The 18,802-nt window shown below is 44.8% G+C and overlaps 1 protein-coding gene across 1 annotated transcript; it reads right to left on the reverse strand.

Annotated features, from left to right (window-relative positions):
• Nucleotides 1–15,631: 15,631 nt before the first annotated feature.
• On the reverse strand, nt 15,632–17,821 carry LOC109735688 (L-type lectin-domain containing receptor kinase IX.1-like). Its single transcript, XM_020294894.1, has 3 exons — nt 17,068–17,821; nt 16,380–16,917; nt 15,632–16,268 (listed from the first exon to the last, which is right to left on the reverse strand). The coding sequence occupies exons 1-3, from the start codon at nt 17,819–17,821 to the stop codon at nt 15,632–15,634; spliced, it is 1,929 nt and encodes a 642-aa protein (XP_020150483.1).
• Between the last annotated feature and the right edge of the window lie 981 nt (nt 17,822–18,802).

Consider the following 18,802-nt stretch of genomic DNA (forward strand, 5'->3'; position numbering starts at 1 on the left):
TGGCCTAATCATGTGGTGACATGAAGGGCAGCAAGGTGGTACTGTTGTAGCATACCAGCCTTGCGTCATCCGACTATTTCTGACGTTAACGTGGACGGAGTCACGTTATCATTCTTTCCCCCTTCCGTGCTACCACATGTTTCATTTGCCAGGATGCGGTTTAGTAAGTTGGTAACCTCTTTCCGTGTACACACCAAACAGAGAGGCCGGGATGATGGTACCTTGGCCCAGGATTAAAGCCAGTCATCCGGTCAGGGGGCATGGGTGTTTCCGGTTGGGACCGAGAGGGGGGGCACCCCCTTAGAGCGCGCGTATAGAAATTTGATCCCATGCTACGCGAGGTTGTAGCCTCCCCGTCTCAAGGTTTTTCTTGAACGTTGTCAAGGGTGATCCCTGGCTTCGGATGGTTGAATTGGGTGTGTACTGGTTAGACGTGTTTCTTCCAAAACACCGTAGACGGAACTAGTCCCCGTGACTACTGAAATCCGTTGGCTGTGGTTAAGTGCAAACTCTGCAGAGTCAATTCCTTCCAAATCATCGTATCCATGATCTAGTAGTGTAATCATTATATCCATATCTACCCGCGTGGAAAACTTGTCCCCGGTGGACAAAGCTCAAGTGTTAAATCCAGATTTATTGTTATTCCTGTGGATGGACTAACTTTATATTTGTCTCATGCTTGTGATAATTTATGTTCCCGAACTATTGTATTGTTGAGCCGTAATATAAGCCCTTTATGTGATGTCGCTCAGACGTCCGACTGTGGCATGCACTGCCTTTGTTTTCTGTTATAAGCCCTTTATGTGGTGTCGCCCCGACGCCCGACTGTGGCATTATTATTCCGCATTTTCCGCTCGAGGAGTCTTTCAGACACTCGTTTGGTACCAGTATTATTATTCCGCATTTTCCGCTCGAGGAGTCTTTCAGACACTCGTTTGGCACCAGTATTACTATTCTGCATTTTCCGCTCGAGGAGTCTTTCAGACACTCGTTTGGCACCAGTATTATTATTCCGCAGTTTCCTCTCGAGGAGTCATTCAGACACTCGTTTGGCACCAGTATTACTATTCTGCATTTTCCGCTCGAGGAGTCTTTCAGACACTCGTTTGGCACCAGTATTATTATTCCGCAGTTTCCTCTCGAGGAGTCATTCAGACCCTCGTTTGGCACCAGTATTACTATTCTGCATTTTCCGCTCGAGGAGTCATTCAGACCCTCGCTTGGCACCCAGTATTTATTATCTCTATGTCTGATCGCACTGGTTAACTTGTTCTTATGCTTCATGTTTACGTTTGTTATATCTTATGTCCGAACTATCTTGCGAGTACTTTCATAGTACTCACCTGGCTTGTTGATTTGGCCAGATGTTGACGAAGGCGATCTCTTGGATGAAGAGTTTGATAGCGCGTCCGACGCCTAGAGGAGTCCCAGTCAGTCCTGCGCGATCCCGGATATTGGTCACTTGTATTGTATACGCTTCCACCGCCCGCAATAAGTCTCCTCGAGCCTCACTCCGATGCTCGAAGAGCTGTAGTCTTCTGGAATCATATCACTCGCTTCGCGGTGATATTTCCACCACCGTTATTATCGTGAGTTAGTAGTTTGCCACCCTATCCGCCGTCTTGTTTTATCGGCGTGCATGTAATAAATTGTTGGGCAGTCTCCGCTCAACTTTGTATTATATTCAGTACTCCTGGTATTTTTCTTCTGTGACCAAGATATTGTCTACCAGTGAGAAGGAATTCTTCCTCGCTGGTCCATAAAAGGGATTGGTCTCTCAATAATTATTTTATTGAAAAACCGGTCGTGACAAGCTTGGTATCAGAGCCAGGCTGACTGTAGGAAGCCACTAGGTGCGATCGCTAATCGGTTATTAGCGTTTTTGTGCTTTTTCAGCATTTTGCAATTGTAGCTATTTTCTGTTGGTCATCATAAATTTATGACATGACTACTCAGAATTTTTGCCTACTTTTGTAGATGGCTGGCAGCAGCTGTGAGAATCGAGTGTTCACCAACGTGCCCGAGGGGTTTGTCAAGCTCCTCGTCTCCATCACCAAGCTCGCGATCGGGCCAGCAGCTCGCCCGGAGTTCACACTCTATCAGCACAAGCTCAGCGACGACGTGTCTATGCACCAAGCTGTGGTGCAATTCAAGGGAGGACGTTCCGCAGCTCGCCACTTCCGTTTTGTGGGAAGGGCCATGCCTACGGAGAGGCATGCCATGCAGATGGCTGCCCGTGAGGCGATAGCTCGCCTTCGGGACATCCTTCCTACGATGAAGACTCGTCGCTACCGCTACCTCCCATGCCATGTGCCTTACACCAGCCACTATGCGTTCGCCTGCCATTGGGGAGAACGAGATGAAGCCATCGAGATGGTTGTGGAGTATCTCAAGGCTCTGGAGGAGTCTTTCGACAACCTCGTAGATGATCTTGTGGAGGAGTGAAACCTCCAACCGAGAAGAACCGGCATAACCTCCAACATCGAAAACATCATAGAAGATGCGAGTGAACTCCGTTTTCGATGAACTCGAGCTTGTCATCAAGATGACCATAAGCTCCAAAACTCACAAAGAGAAAAACCAAACAAGAACCAATAAAGATGATGCAAGGATGCAATGGTTTGAGCTCTCTATGAACGATACGATCAAGCTACTCATCGAGAGCCCCCCTTGATAGTACGGCAATCGATCCTATAACCCGGTCTCCCAACTACCATCATGAGACCGGTAAAATAGAAAACCTATCAAGAGCAAACCTTTGCCTTGCACATGGTCCACTTGAGCTAGATGATGACGATCTTGACTCCCTCAAGTTGGACCACCTTTCTTGGATGTGTTGGCTCGATGAAGACTAGTTGATTGCTCCCCCATACTCCACTATGGGTGAGCCACTCTTCCGCACATCTTCACAAGTCCATTGTCACCACAATGGACGGCAAGCTTCAAGCATTTGATCTCTTCATGATGCTTCACTTGAACTTGCACACCGCAACATCTTCACAAGTCCATTGTCGCCACAATGGACGGCAAGCTTCAAGCATTTGATCTCTTCATGATGCTTCACTTGAACTTGCACACCGCAACCTAACCCCACAAAGAACTCTCACGAAGATCATGGGTTAGTACACAAAGCGTAATTGACAATGCTTACCACACCATGGGATCGCTTGATCCCTCTCGGTACATCTTGTGCGCTTTGTGTGTTGATCAACTTGATTCACTCTTGACTTAGTCTTGATCAACCTTGAATCTTTTCAACTCTCTTCATTTGGATGATGTCTTGAAGATATACATGAATGATCACACAATCTTCTTCTCCAAGACATGCTTGCAATAAGCTCAACTCTCACATGACCAATCTTTGGATAATTCCTTAATAACACATTGGTCACCACATAAACTCCTTGAAACCAACACATGGACTTCAAGAAATGCCTATGGACAAATCCTTCAAATATAACTCAAGGCAACCATTAGTCCATACAGATTGTCATCAATTACCAAAACCAAACATGGGGCACCGCATGTTCTTTCACATGATCACTGGGCAAGAAACCAGTGGCAGTCACCACAGAGGCAAAGCGCTCGAACCAGGCACGAGGGGCCTGTTTAAGGCCATAGAGGGAACGGCGAAGCCTACAGACCATACCATCAGAGCATAGTACCCCGGTGGTGGCTGCATATAAACCTCCTCACGCAACTCGCCATTGAGAAAGGCATTCTGAACGTCAAGTTGAGAGATGGACCAATGACGAACGGAAGCCACAACAAGGAGAGTGCGGACAGTGGTCATGTGGGCCACAGGAGCGAATGTCTCATCATAATCGCGGCCCTGCTCCTGTTGAAAATCACGAGCCACAAGACGATCTTTGTAACGCTCAAGAGAACCATCGGAGCGAGTCTTAATCTTGTAGACCCACTTGCAAGTGATGGGACGAACACCGGAAGGGAGGGAAACCAGATCCCATGTGCCAGAGCGCTCAAGGGCAGCAAGCTCTTCGGCCATCGCAAGCTGCCATTCAGGCCGAGTCATGGCAGTCCGATAGGAAGTGGGCTCAGCAAGAACGGAGAGACCATACCGATCAGGAGAATAGCGATCAGGCGGGGGCGAGGCCGAGCACGGAGGTTGTGAACCGGGGGAGGCATGAGTGGAGGTGCACCAGAGGGGGACGGGGTATCAGGGGAAGCATCCTCAGTACGAGGGCGGCGAGTATTGTGGAGAGGAAAAGGTGAGAGAGGGCGACGGACTGGAGATGATGGTGGAGAGGTGGAGGAGGGGGATGGGGAAGAGGGTGTCGGTGGTGAATGAGAGTGAATGAGAGGTGCCGGAGGAAGAGGTGAAACAGGTGACACATAGCATGGTGTATCGGGAAGGAGAAGAAAAGAAATATCATCCACAGAGAAGCTCAAGGAAGAAGGCAGTGGGTAGTAAGAACGAGACTCGTCAAAAGTCACATCACGCGAGATGCGCAAGCGACGCCCAACAGGATCCCAACAACGATAGCCCTTGTGCTCATCGCTGTAGCCAAGGAAAACACACTCAACTGACTGAGCAGTCAGTTTGGTACGTTCTCGCGGGGCAAGAAGGACATAGAACACACATCCAAACATACGGAGAGATGAGTAGTCAAGAGAATGACCAGTGAGACACTCCATAGGAATACCACCCTGCAGAGCAGTCGAGGGCTGAATGTTGATGAGATAGGTGGATGCAGAAACAGCCTCAGCCCAAAAGTGGGGTGGAAGGGAAGCGGCAATCATCAGCACACGAGCCGTCTCAAGCAGATGACGATGCTTGCGTTCGGCAACGCCATTCTGAGCATGAGCACCAGGACAAGAGAACTGGGCAAGAGTGCCCTGTTCCGTGAGAAAACCACGCAACAGCTGGGAGATATATTCTCCAGCGGAGTCAGCACGAAAAATATGAATAGGCGTGGAAAACTGGGTGTGAACCATGGCAGCAAAACATATGTATATAGAGAGAACCTCGCTGCGAGATTTCATGAAGTAGAGCCAAGTGTAGCGATAGAAATCATCAATAAACAAAACATAGTAGCGATGACCACCTTTCGAATCAAAGGGAGCGGGACCCCAGACATCAGAATGAACTAAGTCAAAAGGACGCTGAGATACCGACTCACTAGTAGGATAAGGTAACTGGGTCTGTTTGCCAAGTCTACAACCATTACAATGTAAAGAAACATCTCCGGATACAGACCCTAAGAGGCCCTGACGCACTAGTGATGACAGGTGAGAGCCACAGATGTGACCAAGACGATGATGCCACTGCTGGAAGGACGCAGACGAAGAAGCAGCAAGAGCATGAGAGCTGGCAGAAGTGGTGGTAGCGGAAGGAACACAAAGCCAGTCAACCTCCCAAAGGCCCTCTGACTCACGGCGCCGGGGGCCAGCACCAACCAAAGCCTTGGTGCGACGGTCCTGAATGGAGCAAGGGTCGGTATCAAGAATGACACGACAACCAGAATCAGTAAGTTGGGCAGCGGAAAAAAGATTCATGGTAAGGCGAGGAACATGTGAAACACTAGGAACAGAAAAGGATGGAGTGGAAAGAATACCCCGACTGGCAACAGGAAGAGGTGTGCCATCGGCAGTAAGAACATTAACAGGCGAATCAAGAGGTTGGAGAGAAGACAACACAGAAGAATCAGAAGACATATGAAAAGAGGTTCCAGAATCCAGAACCCACGAAGATGTACCTGACTGTGTAGATGCTTGCGGTGATGGAGAGGTGAATGCAGTCACAACAGCAGCGGAACCAGTCGACGAGGAGCCGGAGGAAGAAAGTAGACGCTTGAGGCGTACAATGTCCTGGTCAGTGAGTGACGGGGTCGAGGAAGACACTGGAGTCCCACTAGAAGAGGAGCGCCTCTGGTCTCGCTTCTTCTGGCAACAATCAGACTCTGGGTGACCTGACCAGGAGCAGTAACCACAGAAGGTATCACGGCGCGACGTACCCTTCTCAGCATAAGGAGGGCGACTCACCCCCTGAAGGAGTAGGCAGGAGCAGTGGAGCAGTGAGGCGAGCAGATGACACACGAGCTCGGGCGGCCAAAACTGATGGAACCACAAGTAACCCAGCAGAGCGAAGGCGGGTCTCCTCAGCACGAAGCTCAGCAAGCACCTCCGAGATAGGAACACGACCACGAGCAAGCAGGTGAGCACGTCGAGGCTCGAACTCAGAGCGGAGACGAGATAAGAACTCATGAACCCACTGAAAATCCAAATCTGACCGTGTAGTCTGACAGCAATGGCAAGTGCCACAAACGACTGTCCGAAGAGAGTCAAGCTGACGCCAGATGGCAGAGCACTGTGAATAGAACTCATCAACAGAGGAATCACCTTGCTGGAGTGCGTGCTCCTGACGCACCATAGATAGGTAGAGAGCATCACCAGAGGGCTGATAGCGCTGACAGAGATAAGACCACATCGCTGCAACTGTGCCAAGTCCCATGAACTCCGAGGCAAACTGAGGGAGAACACTCGCAGTAAGACCAATAGTAGCATGAGCATCATCATTGCACCATTGAATGTAAGCAGACAAATCATCACGGTAGGCAGAAAGGGCATCCGAATAAGCTGACATCTGCTGATCATAAGCATCAACTGCAGCATCATCGAGAGCCTTGGCTGCATCTCGATCGGCCTGAGAAGCATCAGCAGCAAGAACCGGCGGTGCTGGCGGGGTAGGAGCCACAGGGGCAACCGGGCAAGGCGGACAAGGGACTTCACCAGAGAGAACACCCCACAGAAGAAGACCGCGCATATGGATACGCATAAAGCCCGCAAACTCGGCATAGTTGGTGCCATCGACGATCACCGAGCACCGAGGAACTACGACATAGCCCGAAGAAGACATGAGGACCTCTTTTTTTTTGTCAATGGGCTCAGACTGCCTGATCTAGATCAAGCAAAATCGAGGCAGGGGACTCAGGCGGCCCGATCTGGATCGAGCAGAGGCTCGATCGAGGCAGGAAAAGGAGCTGGGGCCGGGCGCTACTCGAGACGCCCGATCGAGGCAGAGGGCTCAGGCGGCTCGAGCGGGATCGAGTAGAGGCCCGACCACGCAGGGGCGACGACCAGGCAGACGAGGGAGATGACGGCCGGGCGGAGACGTGGCTGCGACAGCCAGACGAAGTCGGAGCAGCGACGGCCCGGGCAAGGAAGGGAGACAGGGGGCCTCCCAAGCTGGGAACGGGAGCGGCGCGGCCTTCCCGCTGGCAGAGGAGCGCCAGCCAGGGAAGACAGGGCCGGACGAGGCAGAGGCAACCGCGGCAGCCTAGACAGCAGCAGGTGGCGCCGGAAAAATGGTCGGAATCGAGCGGGAGCGGCCGGAGATGAGGTAGGCTAGGAAGAGGGAGCACGGAGTTGCAGCGTGTGGGAGAACGAGGCTAACGTAGCATCTGATATCATGTTGGATAATGAGCAACTAGCTTTACTGAGGGCCAAAAGCCAGAACATATACATATGTGGTAAAGTGCAGAAAAGCCCCTTATACAATGGGGATGTACAGAAAGGAACTATACACATCTAATAGATCCCACATTCTCCAAGTGATACACATGGAAGGTGCAATCCAGTTTGTCATGAAAGAATGCGACAAAGCCATGGAAACTTATTAGGAAGGCCTAAAGCATGATCCAAGTAACCAGGAGTTGCTTGACGGAGTAAAGAGATAAGTAATGCGCAAAGATATTCAGCCATTCCAGTAAGCAGCTCCCAACTGTTGCTCTCCTTTTTCAAATGCATTCAGCAGATCAACAAGTTCAACAGAGGCGAACTTACCCTGGAGGAGTTGAAAGCGAGACAGGTAACTAAGATCCTCCTTCCAGCTACTGTGGCGTGGACCTTCTTGTCCATGGATTGCCTGATCCCTTAGGAGTGATCTAAAAGAATTAACATGTTTTTGCTCGCTCATACGGGCAGAACAAAGCTATGCAGGATCCTGAAATCCAGAACGTCTTTCTTGAGCCAGAGCTTGGTGAACGGTCCAAGTTGATACGCTGAGATGGTGTCTGCAGGTGTTTACTGTTTTCCAGGAGAATCCAAGGGTTGCCCAGGAGCACCTCAAGAACCCCGGCGTGAGGTAAAAGATCCAGAAGCTTGTGAGCTCAGGGATAGTCCAGATGAAGTAGACCAAGGCTGCAAGTGTTGGAGGTTTAGTCAGCTGATTGTCCAAGTGTATGCTTTTTCATGTAGACATACTGGGGGTCATTTCGCTCCAGATTTGGGTTTGTGTAAAGCAAGTTTCATGTAGTTCTTAAATTAGCTTTCCACCTTCTTTGGAATTTGGTTTCCTTTGCAAGCTGCCCATTCCTGATTATCCGATTGAGAACTCTTCTATTTTAATTGAGATAAGATGAGCAATGTATTCTCCAGGAGTTGTCTTATGATTTTTCTGAATTCTTTTGTCATTATTTCATGTTGTTTAGAATTTTTGTATATTTACTTTCTTCCTTTAAAATCAAATGCGCATCTACTAAAGGATAATAAATTAAAGACTGCAATCTAAGGATACTTTTATTTGTCGTTCTGAAAGGAATGAGGAATGGATACAGGAGGCACGTCGTAGGCGTAGGGGCACGACGCAAGAGCCCACCCATCTCCTCTCAAAGTTAATTGTTGCTCTACTTGTCCCTACTATCTCTCCTGCTAACTCTCTTATAGAGTCTTTTATTTCTGCAATCTATTATATTCTTTGAACAATCGCAATTTTTTCACAGCTTCTTGGCATACTATGGACTTGCAAAGAAATAGATATCCATCTATGTCTACGGAAAACTTGGAAGAGGCTGAAGATCGGCTAGCAAACGAAGTCTTAATACATGGAAGCCTCTTACAACAAAGTGCTGCAAGACTTCAACTATGAAAAGTTGTTGTCGGTTTAACAAAAGAAATCTCTGGAACATGAGCTAAAAGAAAAAAAAGACTATTAGAGTATGTAAGCAGTGCAATGATCTGGAGAGCACACGCCAGTAAAAGGGGACTTTGCCGCATAATAAATAAAAGCCTCACAAAAGGATCAACGCCTGAAGACAGCCAGAGGTTACTCAATATTGGCATGAAGTCAGAGCACCGCCTGAAGACTACACAAGATAGTTTCTGGTGACCTTCAGTCTATATGTCCTAACCAACAGCAGCCATCTTTTGTTTCCTATCAATCGATCCAGTATCTTTGCCCTTTTGGCGTTGCTCTGAGCAAGATATGTATAGCCTTTGGATTTCCATTCGTGTATGATACTGCATGTACACTTTAGACCTCATTACTGTCTTTGTGGTCAAAAGAAATTTGTGATCACTCGTTCTATATATGTAATCAACTGCCCCTCTACTAATATTTTCAAAAGACTATTTATATATGTTTACACTGGTTAGAGAAAATCATGACATTGCCAGCAGCAATTTTTTATTTCCATATGTTTCAATCTGTCTCTAAATATTTTTATGTGTACTCTTTCAATACTTGGCTTGCTCTTGCCCTTTGCGCCATTGGCGCAGCGGGTCTTCTAGTTGTTGATAATAGCCAAAGAGCTTCTGAATATGAATGTCGTCGATAACAAGATAGCTACCTATCTATAGTAAAAATCAGCTACATGTGTTCAGTTGGTTCATTTGTTACTTGGTCCTCCTGGTTTCCATTGCATAGATTATTGTTTTTTGTTTTTCTTTTGCTCAGGCCTTATTGCTCAAGCATGAGTGATATCTTTGTGATTCACTTCAGTTACATTGATTTTAATGCATGCCTTCCTATTTATTGTCAGTAATGCAAACTATACTTGAATTAAGTGAAAAATAATTCTTGAGCACTTCCTTCCATTGTGTATGTGGACTCTTTATTGTCATTGATTAACAAAGGGAAAATTAAATGCAATAGATGTTTAGAAAATTATTTTCAAAGTAGGATTTTTTGGTATTCCAGGCTTTGCTTATCAAATTGCAATTGTTTATGGTGCTTTTTTATAATATATGTTTCTGAAATCTAATCTCTTCATGCTGAATTAGTTGTTGTGGTCACAAGTTAATATTTTTGAATGTCTTCACTGAAGGGGGCTTGTGGGTTTATCTTAAGCATATTATCTTAAACAAGGGTAAACATTAACTATTCAGTTAGGCACCCAGTAGAGGTTTACCTATCATTGTATCAAAGAGCTTATTATTTCCATTTGCTCAGCAAAGTTTTGAGATATTCATCACAATTATCTAATGTAATGCTTTTATGATGTAGGACTAATATCTCGTGATCTGGCTTTCTTGTATCCCATTTGCCCTGCTGCTCCTGAAAGAGATACCATTTTGTTGGTGTTTACTGGTTAATCCTTTTGCATATGTTTACAGATGGATACTGGATGTGCACGGTTCATATCATTGCTGTACTTGCCTTCTCTTGCTGATTTCCCAAATCATGCACATAGCTATTTTAGTATGGGTTAGGCAATATCCCTTTGTAAAAAAAGTATATATGTATGTCACCTTTTCTGTGAGTGAAATATTCATCAGCATTGTACGGGACCATATGCTCTTTGTACTAAATTTGATGTTTTCTACTAAACCATATTTAATTTTGTAATGGATTTTGATTCTTTGTACGGGACTAATGCTTCCCTGAGAAATAGCAGACGCTGGATCATTGCCTTAGACAGTCACCATGCACCAAGGCGCTTCCTACCGGGTTACTATTAATAAGTGTTGGCTTCCTCATGTGTCTTCGAGAAATCCTAATGTTGGATAGTGGCTCAATTTTTCCTATTGTATTTGTTTGGCGCCACTCTACCTATATCTCTTTTTGTACCACCTTCATTGCAGTTACGAATACAATGTGAGCGCCGCTTCGGTACACCCCCCTTACAAAAGGTATAAATGGTAATTTAGACCTTCCGCAAGTCGTATCTACTTTTCGTATGTGTATGATGGGTAGCCTGCGGGTACGTATACGTTGTGCGAGTAGAACCCCTCCTACGTGGGCCGACCCACTTACACCTTTTTCTCTTCTATTAAAGTTCAAAAATAGAAGCACCAACAAGCTTCGAACTCAAGACCTCTAACATAATACAAACCGTGGTGACCAACACGCCACCTTACCTCCTGTTACTTTTTCTTTCTTTTTTGGGTGATTACCCCCTGTTGCGAGATCTTTATAGTGGTGGGGTTGGTCGAAGTGGCGGCAACTACCCAGCTCGTGCCTTTTTTCCTTTAGGTCTACCTCCTTGTCGAGGTTGTGGTGACCTCCTGTTTTTTAATTAAAAAATGCGAGCATTTTTTTAGATCATTAATTTCTGGAAAAAATGCAAACAAAATTTGAAGTAGGAAGATTTTTTCAAAATTCACAAACATTTTCTGAAAACAGGAACCATTTTAAGGCGGGGAAACGAACATTGTTTTGTGAATTTAAAAAATGGAAACTTGCTTTTAACATTCGAAAACATTTTCAAAAATGTGTTTTCAATAACGAACATTGTATCAAATTTGTGAACATTTCCATAAAAGGAATATTTTTTGAATATCTATTATTTTCTAAAACACAATTTATTCAAAAATTCACGAACAATTTTGTATCTTTTTAAAGAATTACTAACAAACATGGAACGAGAATTAAAATTAAAGTTCCAAATATTTATGAAAATGGAACTAATTTTAAAATTCTGAAGATTTAACGAAAATTTGTACAAAAAACAAAATTCTGAATAAAATGGGGAAATAAATTAAATTGGAAGGAAAAAAGGAAAAAAAGAAAAGTTAAAAAAGAACACAGTAAAAATGAAAACGGTGAGCCCATCTTTGGGCGACCATTGTCAAGCTCCAACTATATGCCGCCTGTGCCGGTAAATTAGGTTTCCCAGCTGCGTGGGCAGAATAAAAATGGGTGGCTTCTCCGAGCCTTAGCCCATGCGGCCCACGTACGAAATTTTGGACAAAACTCTTTTTTTTCTAGCAGATGGACTACAAAAATTTAGTACCACCTCGTATATCTATATCTATATCTATACTCATACTAATAAAGAAAGGTGTGTTACTCCAATTTTTTCATCCGTTCACCAACGAAAATACTTTTATTTATAGATAGATGCACTTAATGGAGTGAGAATTATATGTGCAAGAAAAACCATGTGTGCACGTCAAGAAGGAAAATTTTGGTTCTGGGTTTCGCCGCGTGTGAAGTAGTCAATACGCTATTTTTTTCATTCATTGATCAAGTGCATTTAATGGTTTTATTAGCTCATCGCATGCTGGAGAACGTCCGTGAATTAGTTAATCTATTGTTTCATTCATTCGAGAGGATTTTAAAGCATGGAGTTCAATAATATGGAAATGAGGCGGGTCTTCTCTTTTCCATGTACAAGCCACTGGTATGTACAACCGGAGTTAATTGTACTCCACTATTTTTGCATTTCTTAGTCGAGGGGATTTAAGGTTGAAGTTGCATAATGTGGGAGGTCGTCGGGTCTTTTCTTTTCCATGCATCTAGCTCAGGTAGTCGGGTCTTCTCTTCTCTTTGCCTCAAGTAGGAATCCTTGAGAAATTTAGGGCCCTTTTGTAGATAGTTCAGCTAGCAATCCATCCATCTAGCTCACGTACTGGATATAATTCCCTTTTTAGAAAGCTCGGGTACTAATCCATCCATCCTTCATTCGACTTAATTCATCCATCCTTCATCCAAAATTAATTCATCCATCCTTCATTCAGTTTACTACATGTAGTTTCGCACAGGTATATAAGTCGTTACGACTGTACATAAATGAGCTATATGGGACTATTGAACATATTTTATTTTACTTATTTCCTAGGTAGTTGGACTGGCTAAATTTCGTGGGGTGTGAAATTCTTAGACACCGAATTGACATGTGTTTGCAAGGTGTGAGTAAAAATCCAGAAAGAAAGATGAGTTGAAGGATTGTACTCACAATCTCAAACACCCGACACAGTGTTGCCGTTCACTCGAATAAACATGTCCTGCTAACCAATGGCCAACGTAAATATTTAAGAACATACCGCAGCGTCACATACGAAACAATCTATGATTACCTTTGTTTTATTCAAATTTTCAAAAAATAAGAATTATTATGAATTGCCAAATATTCTCGAAAACATGAACCATTTTTGAAATCGCAAACAATTTTCAAAACTGCGATTTGGTTTTTGCAAGTTTCATACATTTTCAGAAATATAGAAACAAAATTCGAAATGGGAACATATTCAAAAATTTACAAACATTTTTTGAAAACATGAACCTTTTATAAGAACACGAGCATTTTTTGAATTTGTGAACAATTTCCAAAAAAGGGAACATGTTTACCATTCTAAACAATTTTACAAAATCTGCAAATTTTAAACACAAACATTATTTAAATTTGTGAACATTCCTCTAAATAATAATATTTTTGAAATTTGGAGCATTTTTTCAAATGCAATTTTTTAAGAACCTTGAACAATTTTGGAAAATACAATTTTTTCGAAAAAAATGGGAACATTACGTTTGAACTAAAATTTACAGTGTCCTTTTCCATCTAGCTCACATGCCAATTCATCCATCCTTCGTCAGGCATAATAGGTCCACACTTCATAGATCTTATTACTACATGTAGTTTCACACACGTTTATAAATTGGTACGACCGTACGTAAAGAGCAATATGGGGCTATTTAAATTACTTTTATATTTAATTTGTGAACATTTCACTACAATAAGAACATTTTTTCGAATTTGGAACACTTTTGAATTTTTTTTTTGAAAATCTTGAACAATTTTGTTGAAAAGAAAGAAAATTCAGCTTTTAGCAAATTTAGGAAGCACCATTTTTTTCAATATCCGAACATTTTTTAAACGGGAATAAAATTTCGGGATTCTGAACATTCATGAAAAATTTGATTTTTTTTAATTATAAAGATTCTATAAAAACTTAAATGATAAAAAGTAAAAAGAAACAAAAATAATATTATGAATGAAAAAGGAAAAAATAAAGAGTAACAAAAAGAGAAAGGAACAATATGTTAAATTGAAATTGAACAAAGAAATAATGGAAACGGGCCGGCCCAGTCCTGGGCTAACTGTGTGAACCTCGCACTATCTATTGGCTAGCGCGGGAAATAGGATTTCCTTAAGTTGCGTGGGCAGGGAAATAAGTGGGCTGGCTTTACTGGGCTATATTGGGCGGCCGATGTACGAAATTCGGGACAAACCATATTTCTTTTTCTAGCACATGGACGCACAAAAAATTAGTACCACCTCGGATGAAAAATTTAAGGAAACGCACCTTGCTTTATATATATTACAATCACTTTATAATTAAATTACGTTTGAAATTCAAATAGTTACATTCCTATTCATTCACTATGTAAAATTTGGTTTAAGAAAATAAAAATATAGGTCATAAGACAAGAAAATTTGTATTTTATGTATATTTTACACTATGTTTTTACGTTTGTAATTTTACATAACATAAAATATTTTTTACGACGATTATATATTTTCTTACGGTCTCTTTTTACGTCGGAAATATGACAAAACTTACGGAACATAAAATTACGGTGTATTGATGGTAAAATAGAGGGGGGTGAAGAATAACTATTCCTCACCCAGGATGACGAATAGTCATATATAGGTATAGGTATAGGTATAGATGACATTGCTCTTACTTAAAAAACGGGCAGCCCATCAGATTAGCAGAGTGCCGTAGGTCAGAAGCACTGTAGCCATCCAATACTTTTTTTTTTGCATGAGCTATCCAATACTTTAATATGGCCATGCATGATTTGTTCGTTTGGATCATTAATTAATTGTTCCGGTTAATCTTTAATATGGCCATGCATGATTTGGTCGTTTGGATCATTAATTAATCTCTTCTTCTTAATCAATGGATTAAGCAACTCACCATGACTCTTGTCCACCATCTTCTCGATGGACTAGTTCAGTTCTTGGACTAGTTGGGAATCATATCAATTCAGTTAGTCGCAAGACGGGGAACATTACACATAAATGGACGAAGCCAGACCCGAGATATATCAAACTCAATGTCGATGCATCATTTCATGCAGAGGAAGGCTCAGGTGTGACTGCTGCTGTTATTCGGGATGATAGAGGCCGATTTCTGGCGGCACAATGTAAATTCATACAGTATGCAGCAGATGTGGTGACCATGGAAGCTATGGCAATGCGAGATGGCTTAAACATGGTGAATGCGATGGGGTTTAACAGAGTTGAAGCGGAGTCCGATTCTCTGAACATGGTGAATCATTGGCAAGGCCAAAAGAAATGGTGGGATGCGGCAGCAGCGATTTTTGCGGAGTGCATAGACTCGGCTACATTAGTAGGAAAGGTCATCTTTAAGCATATTTTTCGTGATGCAAATTGTGTCGCTCATGAGCTAGCAAAATTCAGTTTTTGTACTAAGTACGATAGAAGTTGGTCTGATGAACCCCCGGATTTCTTAATCAGCCACCTTGTGAACGATGTAATAATTGACTAAGTTAATAAAGCTAGCCATGATGGCCTTTCCAAAAAATAAATTGGATTAGGCAACTCTTTTGCATTCGTTTGTAAAGAAAAATAAACTTTGATTGCATCCCGTCCAGGCTAGAACTAGCGTGCCGTTGCAATCGAGCCCACACACCACACTGCCATTATATTGGCTGTTGAGCAGTGCTGGTGCTAGAGCTGTGACCCGTATCAGAGTCTGGCATGGGAAGAGGGCCGGCCGCATGGCCAACCGGCGGAATCCTGTCGGGAAGCGGCACCTCCAACCGTAGCACGTTGATGGCCTGCCTTATGGACGGCCTTAGGTCCCGGTTGTGGCACGCGCACCAGAGGCCGACGGCTAGCACGCGCTCCATCTCCTGCGGGTCGAAGTTCCCATCCAGCCGTGCGTCGGCTGCGTCGAGGATCCTCCCTTGGCCATACAACTCTGATACCCGCTGCGCCAGGTGGATCAGTGTGCCGTCCGGCCGAGCCGCGGTGGGCCTCCGTCCACACGCGATCTCGAGCAGCACGACGCCGAAACTGTAGACGTCCGACTCGGTGCTGGATCTCCCGGTGATGGTGCACTCTGGGTCCATGTACCCCAGCGTGCCGGCGAGCTCCGTCGTGTGCGACCCTCTATCGTGGTCGACAAGCCTGGCGAGCCCGAAGTCGCCAAGCTTAGCGTTGAATGACGCGTCCAACATCACGTTGCTCGTCTTGATGTCCCTGTGCAGAACGCACTGCTCCCATTCCTCATGTAGGTAGAGAAGCGCGGAGCCGATCCCCAGCAGGATCTTATGCCTGAAGTAACCAATGGATATATATGAAGCAATCGTCAGACTAACTAATTATGTGGCTAGTGATCAGGCCGAATCCAAAAAAAAAGCGGCAGCTAAATTAAAGTCATCTGACCTGACTGGCCACCACAACACATTGTCTGCACGGTGAAGGTGAACGTCGAGGCTGCTGTTGGGCATCAGCTCATAGACCAGGAGGAGCTGCTCTCTGGCGTGGCACCAGCCAACGATCTGCACCAGGTTACGGTGCCGAAGCCGGCTTATGACCCTCACCTCAGAGGCGTACTCCTTCCTCCCCTGCTTGGAGCCCTTGGACACTCTCTTGATAGCCACCTCAAGTCTCAAGTCCTTCAAGAACCCTCTGTACACCGAGCCAAACCCGCCTTCCCCAAACTTCTTGTCCTCCGAGAAGTTGTCGGTCGCAGCTGCCAACTCACGGTAGCGGAATTGCCTAGGTCCAGTCCCTTTCATGAACTCGTTCTCCATGGCCTCGTCGTCTTCTTGATACACCCTGCAGGGAGAGGGCGTCCTCTCTAGGTGGCGCAAAAAGAGCCGCACTGAGATGCTAATGCAGATCAACAATACGACGGAACCCGTGACGGCGGCGCACACCGTCCAGACGAGCCGTCGTTTTGGGCGGCGCTGAGGCAGGTCTGCTCGTAATCAACGTGCAAAAAGAAAAATTTAGATTCAGCAGTACCGTTATCGAAAAAGGCTTTCGCCCCGTTTTATATATAAAACAAAGAAGCAGTACCGTTACCACGGCTGAAAATTGAGATTCAGCAAAAGATTTGGAGGTTGACCTGCAGATGACCGGATGTCGATAGCATTGGGTGTGTAGGTGATGTAGCAGCCGTACCTTCTGTAGTTAGCAATGGTGGCGTTCCGGATCATGCTCGCTTGTGCGATGTTATTAAGGCAGTCGGTGCAGTCGGTCGCCGACAAGTCTCTGGAGCACTGCACCAGGCCGTACATCACCTGGGAATTGCCATGCGAGTCCACGTATGTCTGGCTACCGGTGGCGAACCGCAGTGCCGACCCGGCGGCCTCGGCCATGAGCTGGGTTACCAGCTTCCACCTCGTCTCGTTCATGGCATCCGCATAGCTCCTACCGTCTATGTAGTCGAACCCATTGCCGAACAAGTCGGCGTGGCCGGAGAATTTCCTGTCTGAGTAGCGCTGGTAGCAACAGTCGTACATGATGGCGGCCTGCCGACTGTAGGGACAGCCTTTGATCATCACGTAGGACGGTGCCACCTGCAAGCAGAGCTGGCACTTTGTCCACTCACAGTCGGCGTAGCACATGGCTTGGCCGTATACCTTGTCGGGGTAAATGCCGCGACTGGTCTCGAAGAAGCCGCCATTCCCGACCGCGCCGTCATGGAGGCCGTGGAGGAGTTGGTCGAGGTTGATCTCGTACTGGCTGCCGTCGGTGTAGTTCCTCTTCGGTGAGCAGACGGACGCTGTATCACGAGGGGTGTAGTCAGCAGCAGCAGACGCAGCAAAAAGAGCGGCCACTGCCAGGAGCAGTTCAGGGTGGAGGCGCCAAGGGGCCATGGCTCTCGCAGATGAAAGTCAATTTATTTATACTCTGAGACTGTGTGAACTACAACACTGCCAAAACATACTATAAAATCAGCAAACCTCCAAAGTTTTAGATCAAACATAGAACAAACAAGCCGTAGGAGGACACTCCAATGCGCGGTTAGCATTCTTTTTGTGAGGATGTTGCGTGCAGCTATTCCGGTGACGGATGCAGCAATGCTGCAGCCTCTCGCTCTGGTTGTTGCTTTGCAACTATAATCCATGACGAGAAATTTTAAGTGCCCTCTTGCTGTCCATGAGGTCAGAGCCAGAGTAAGCCATGACATGTAATCCAGTGCTCGCTCCATTCCAAAATAGTAACTGAAGTTCTATGTTATGCAAAGTCAAAGTGGCTTAAGTTTGACCAACTCAATAAGAAAATATGCAAAGATCTACAACCCAAATACACATATTATATTTCATAAAGAATCTAGTGAGACTAATTTAATGTTCTACTCCCTCCGTTCCAAAATATAAGTCTTTGTAGAGATTTCAAATGAACTACCACATACGTATGTATATAGACATATTTTAAAGTATAGATTCACTCATTTTGCTCCGCATGTAGTCACTTATTGAAATCTCTAGAAAGACCTATATTTAGGAACGGAGGGAGTAGATGTTAATATATTTTTTATGGACGGTCAAACGTAAACAAGTTTGACTCGGAACAAACACAAAACTTCAATTATTTCGAAACAGAGGTAGCACGTAGCAATTTGGGATACATACTGACATGGGATTCTCGCTGCAGAAGAAGGTTGTTGTTGGAGGAAATTCCACCAGTCCGCCAACTTGCATACCAGCGGATTCTAATCATGGGGTTGAACACATAGAGGATTCACCCGCAAAAAAAAAAAAAGAACACATAGAGGATTAGATTGGATGCACATGAGACTAGGGATTTACTTAGGTTCAAACCCTCGAGGTGATGTAATACCATACTCCATTTCT

Source organism: Aegilops tauschii, chromosome 3, assembly GCF_002575655.3.
Source record: "Aegilops tauschii subsp. strangulata cultivar AL8/78 chromosome 3, Aet v6.0, whole genome shotgun sequence".
Taxonomy (NCBI): domain Eukaryota; kingdom Viridiplantae; phylum Streptophyta; class Magnoliopsida; order Poales; family Poaceae; genus Aegilops; species Aegilops tauschii.

Bases quoted from the DNA above. Each gene is read 5' to 3' on its own strand.
- LOC109735688 (XM_020294894.1), bottom strand. From the start codon at position 17,821: ATGGCCCCTTGGCGCCTCCACCCTGAACTGCTCCTGGCAGTGGCCGCT. The intron at 16,918-17,067 runs GTCAACCTCCAA...GATTACGAGCAG, and splicing joins CGACATCCGGTCATCTGCAG to ACCTGCCTCAGCGCCGCCCA. The intron at 16,269-16,379 runs GTCAGATGACTT...TGGTTACTTCAG, and splicing joins GTGTTGTGGTGGCCAGTCAG to GCATAAGATCCTGCTGGGGA.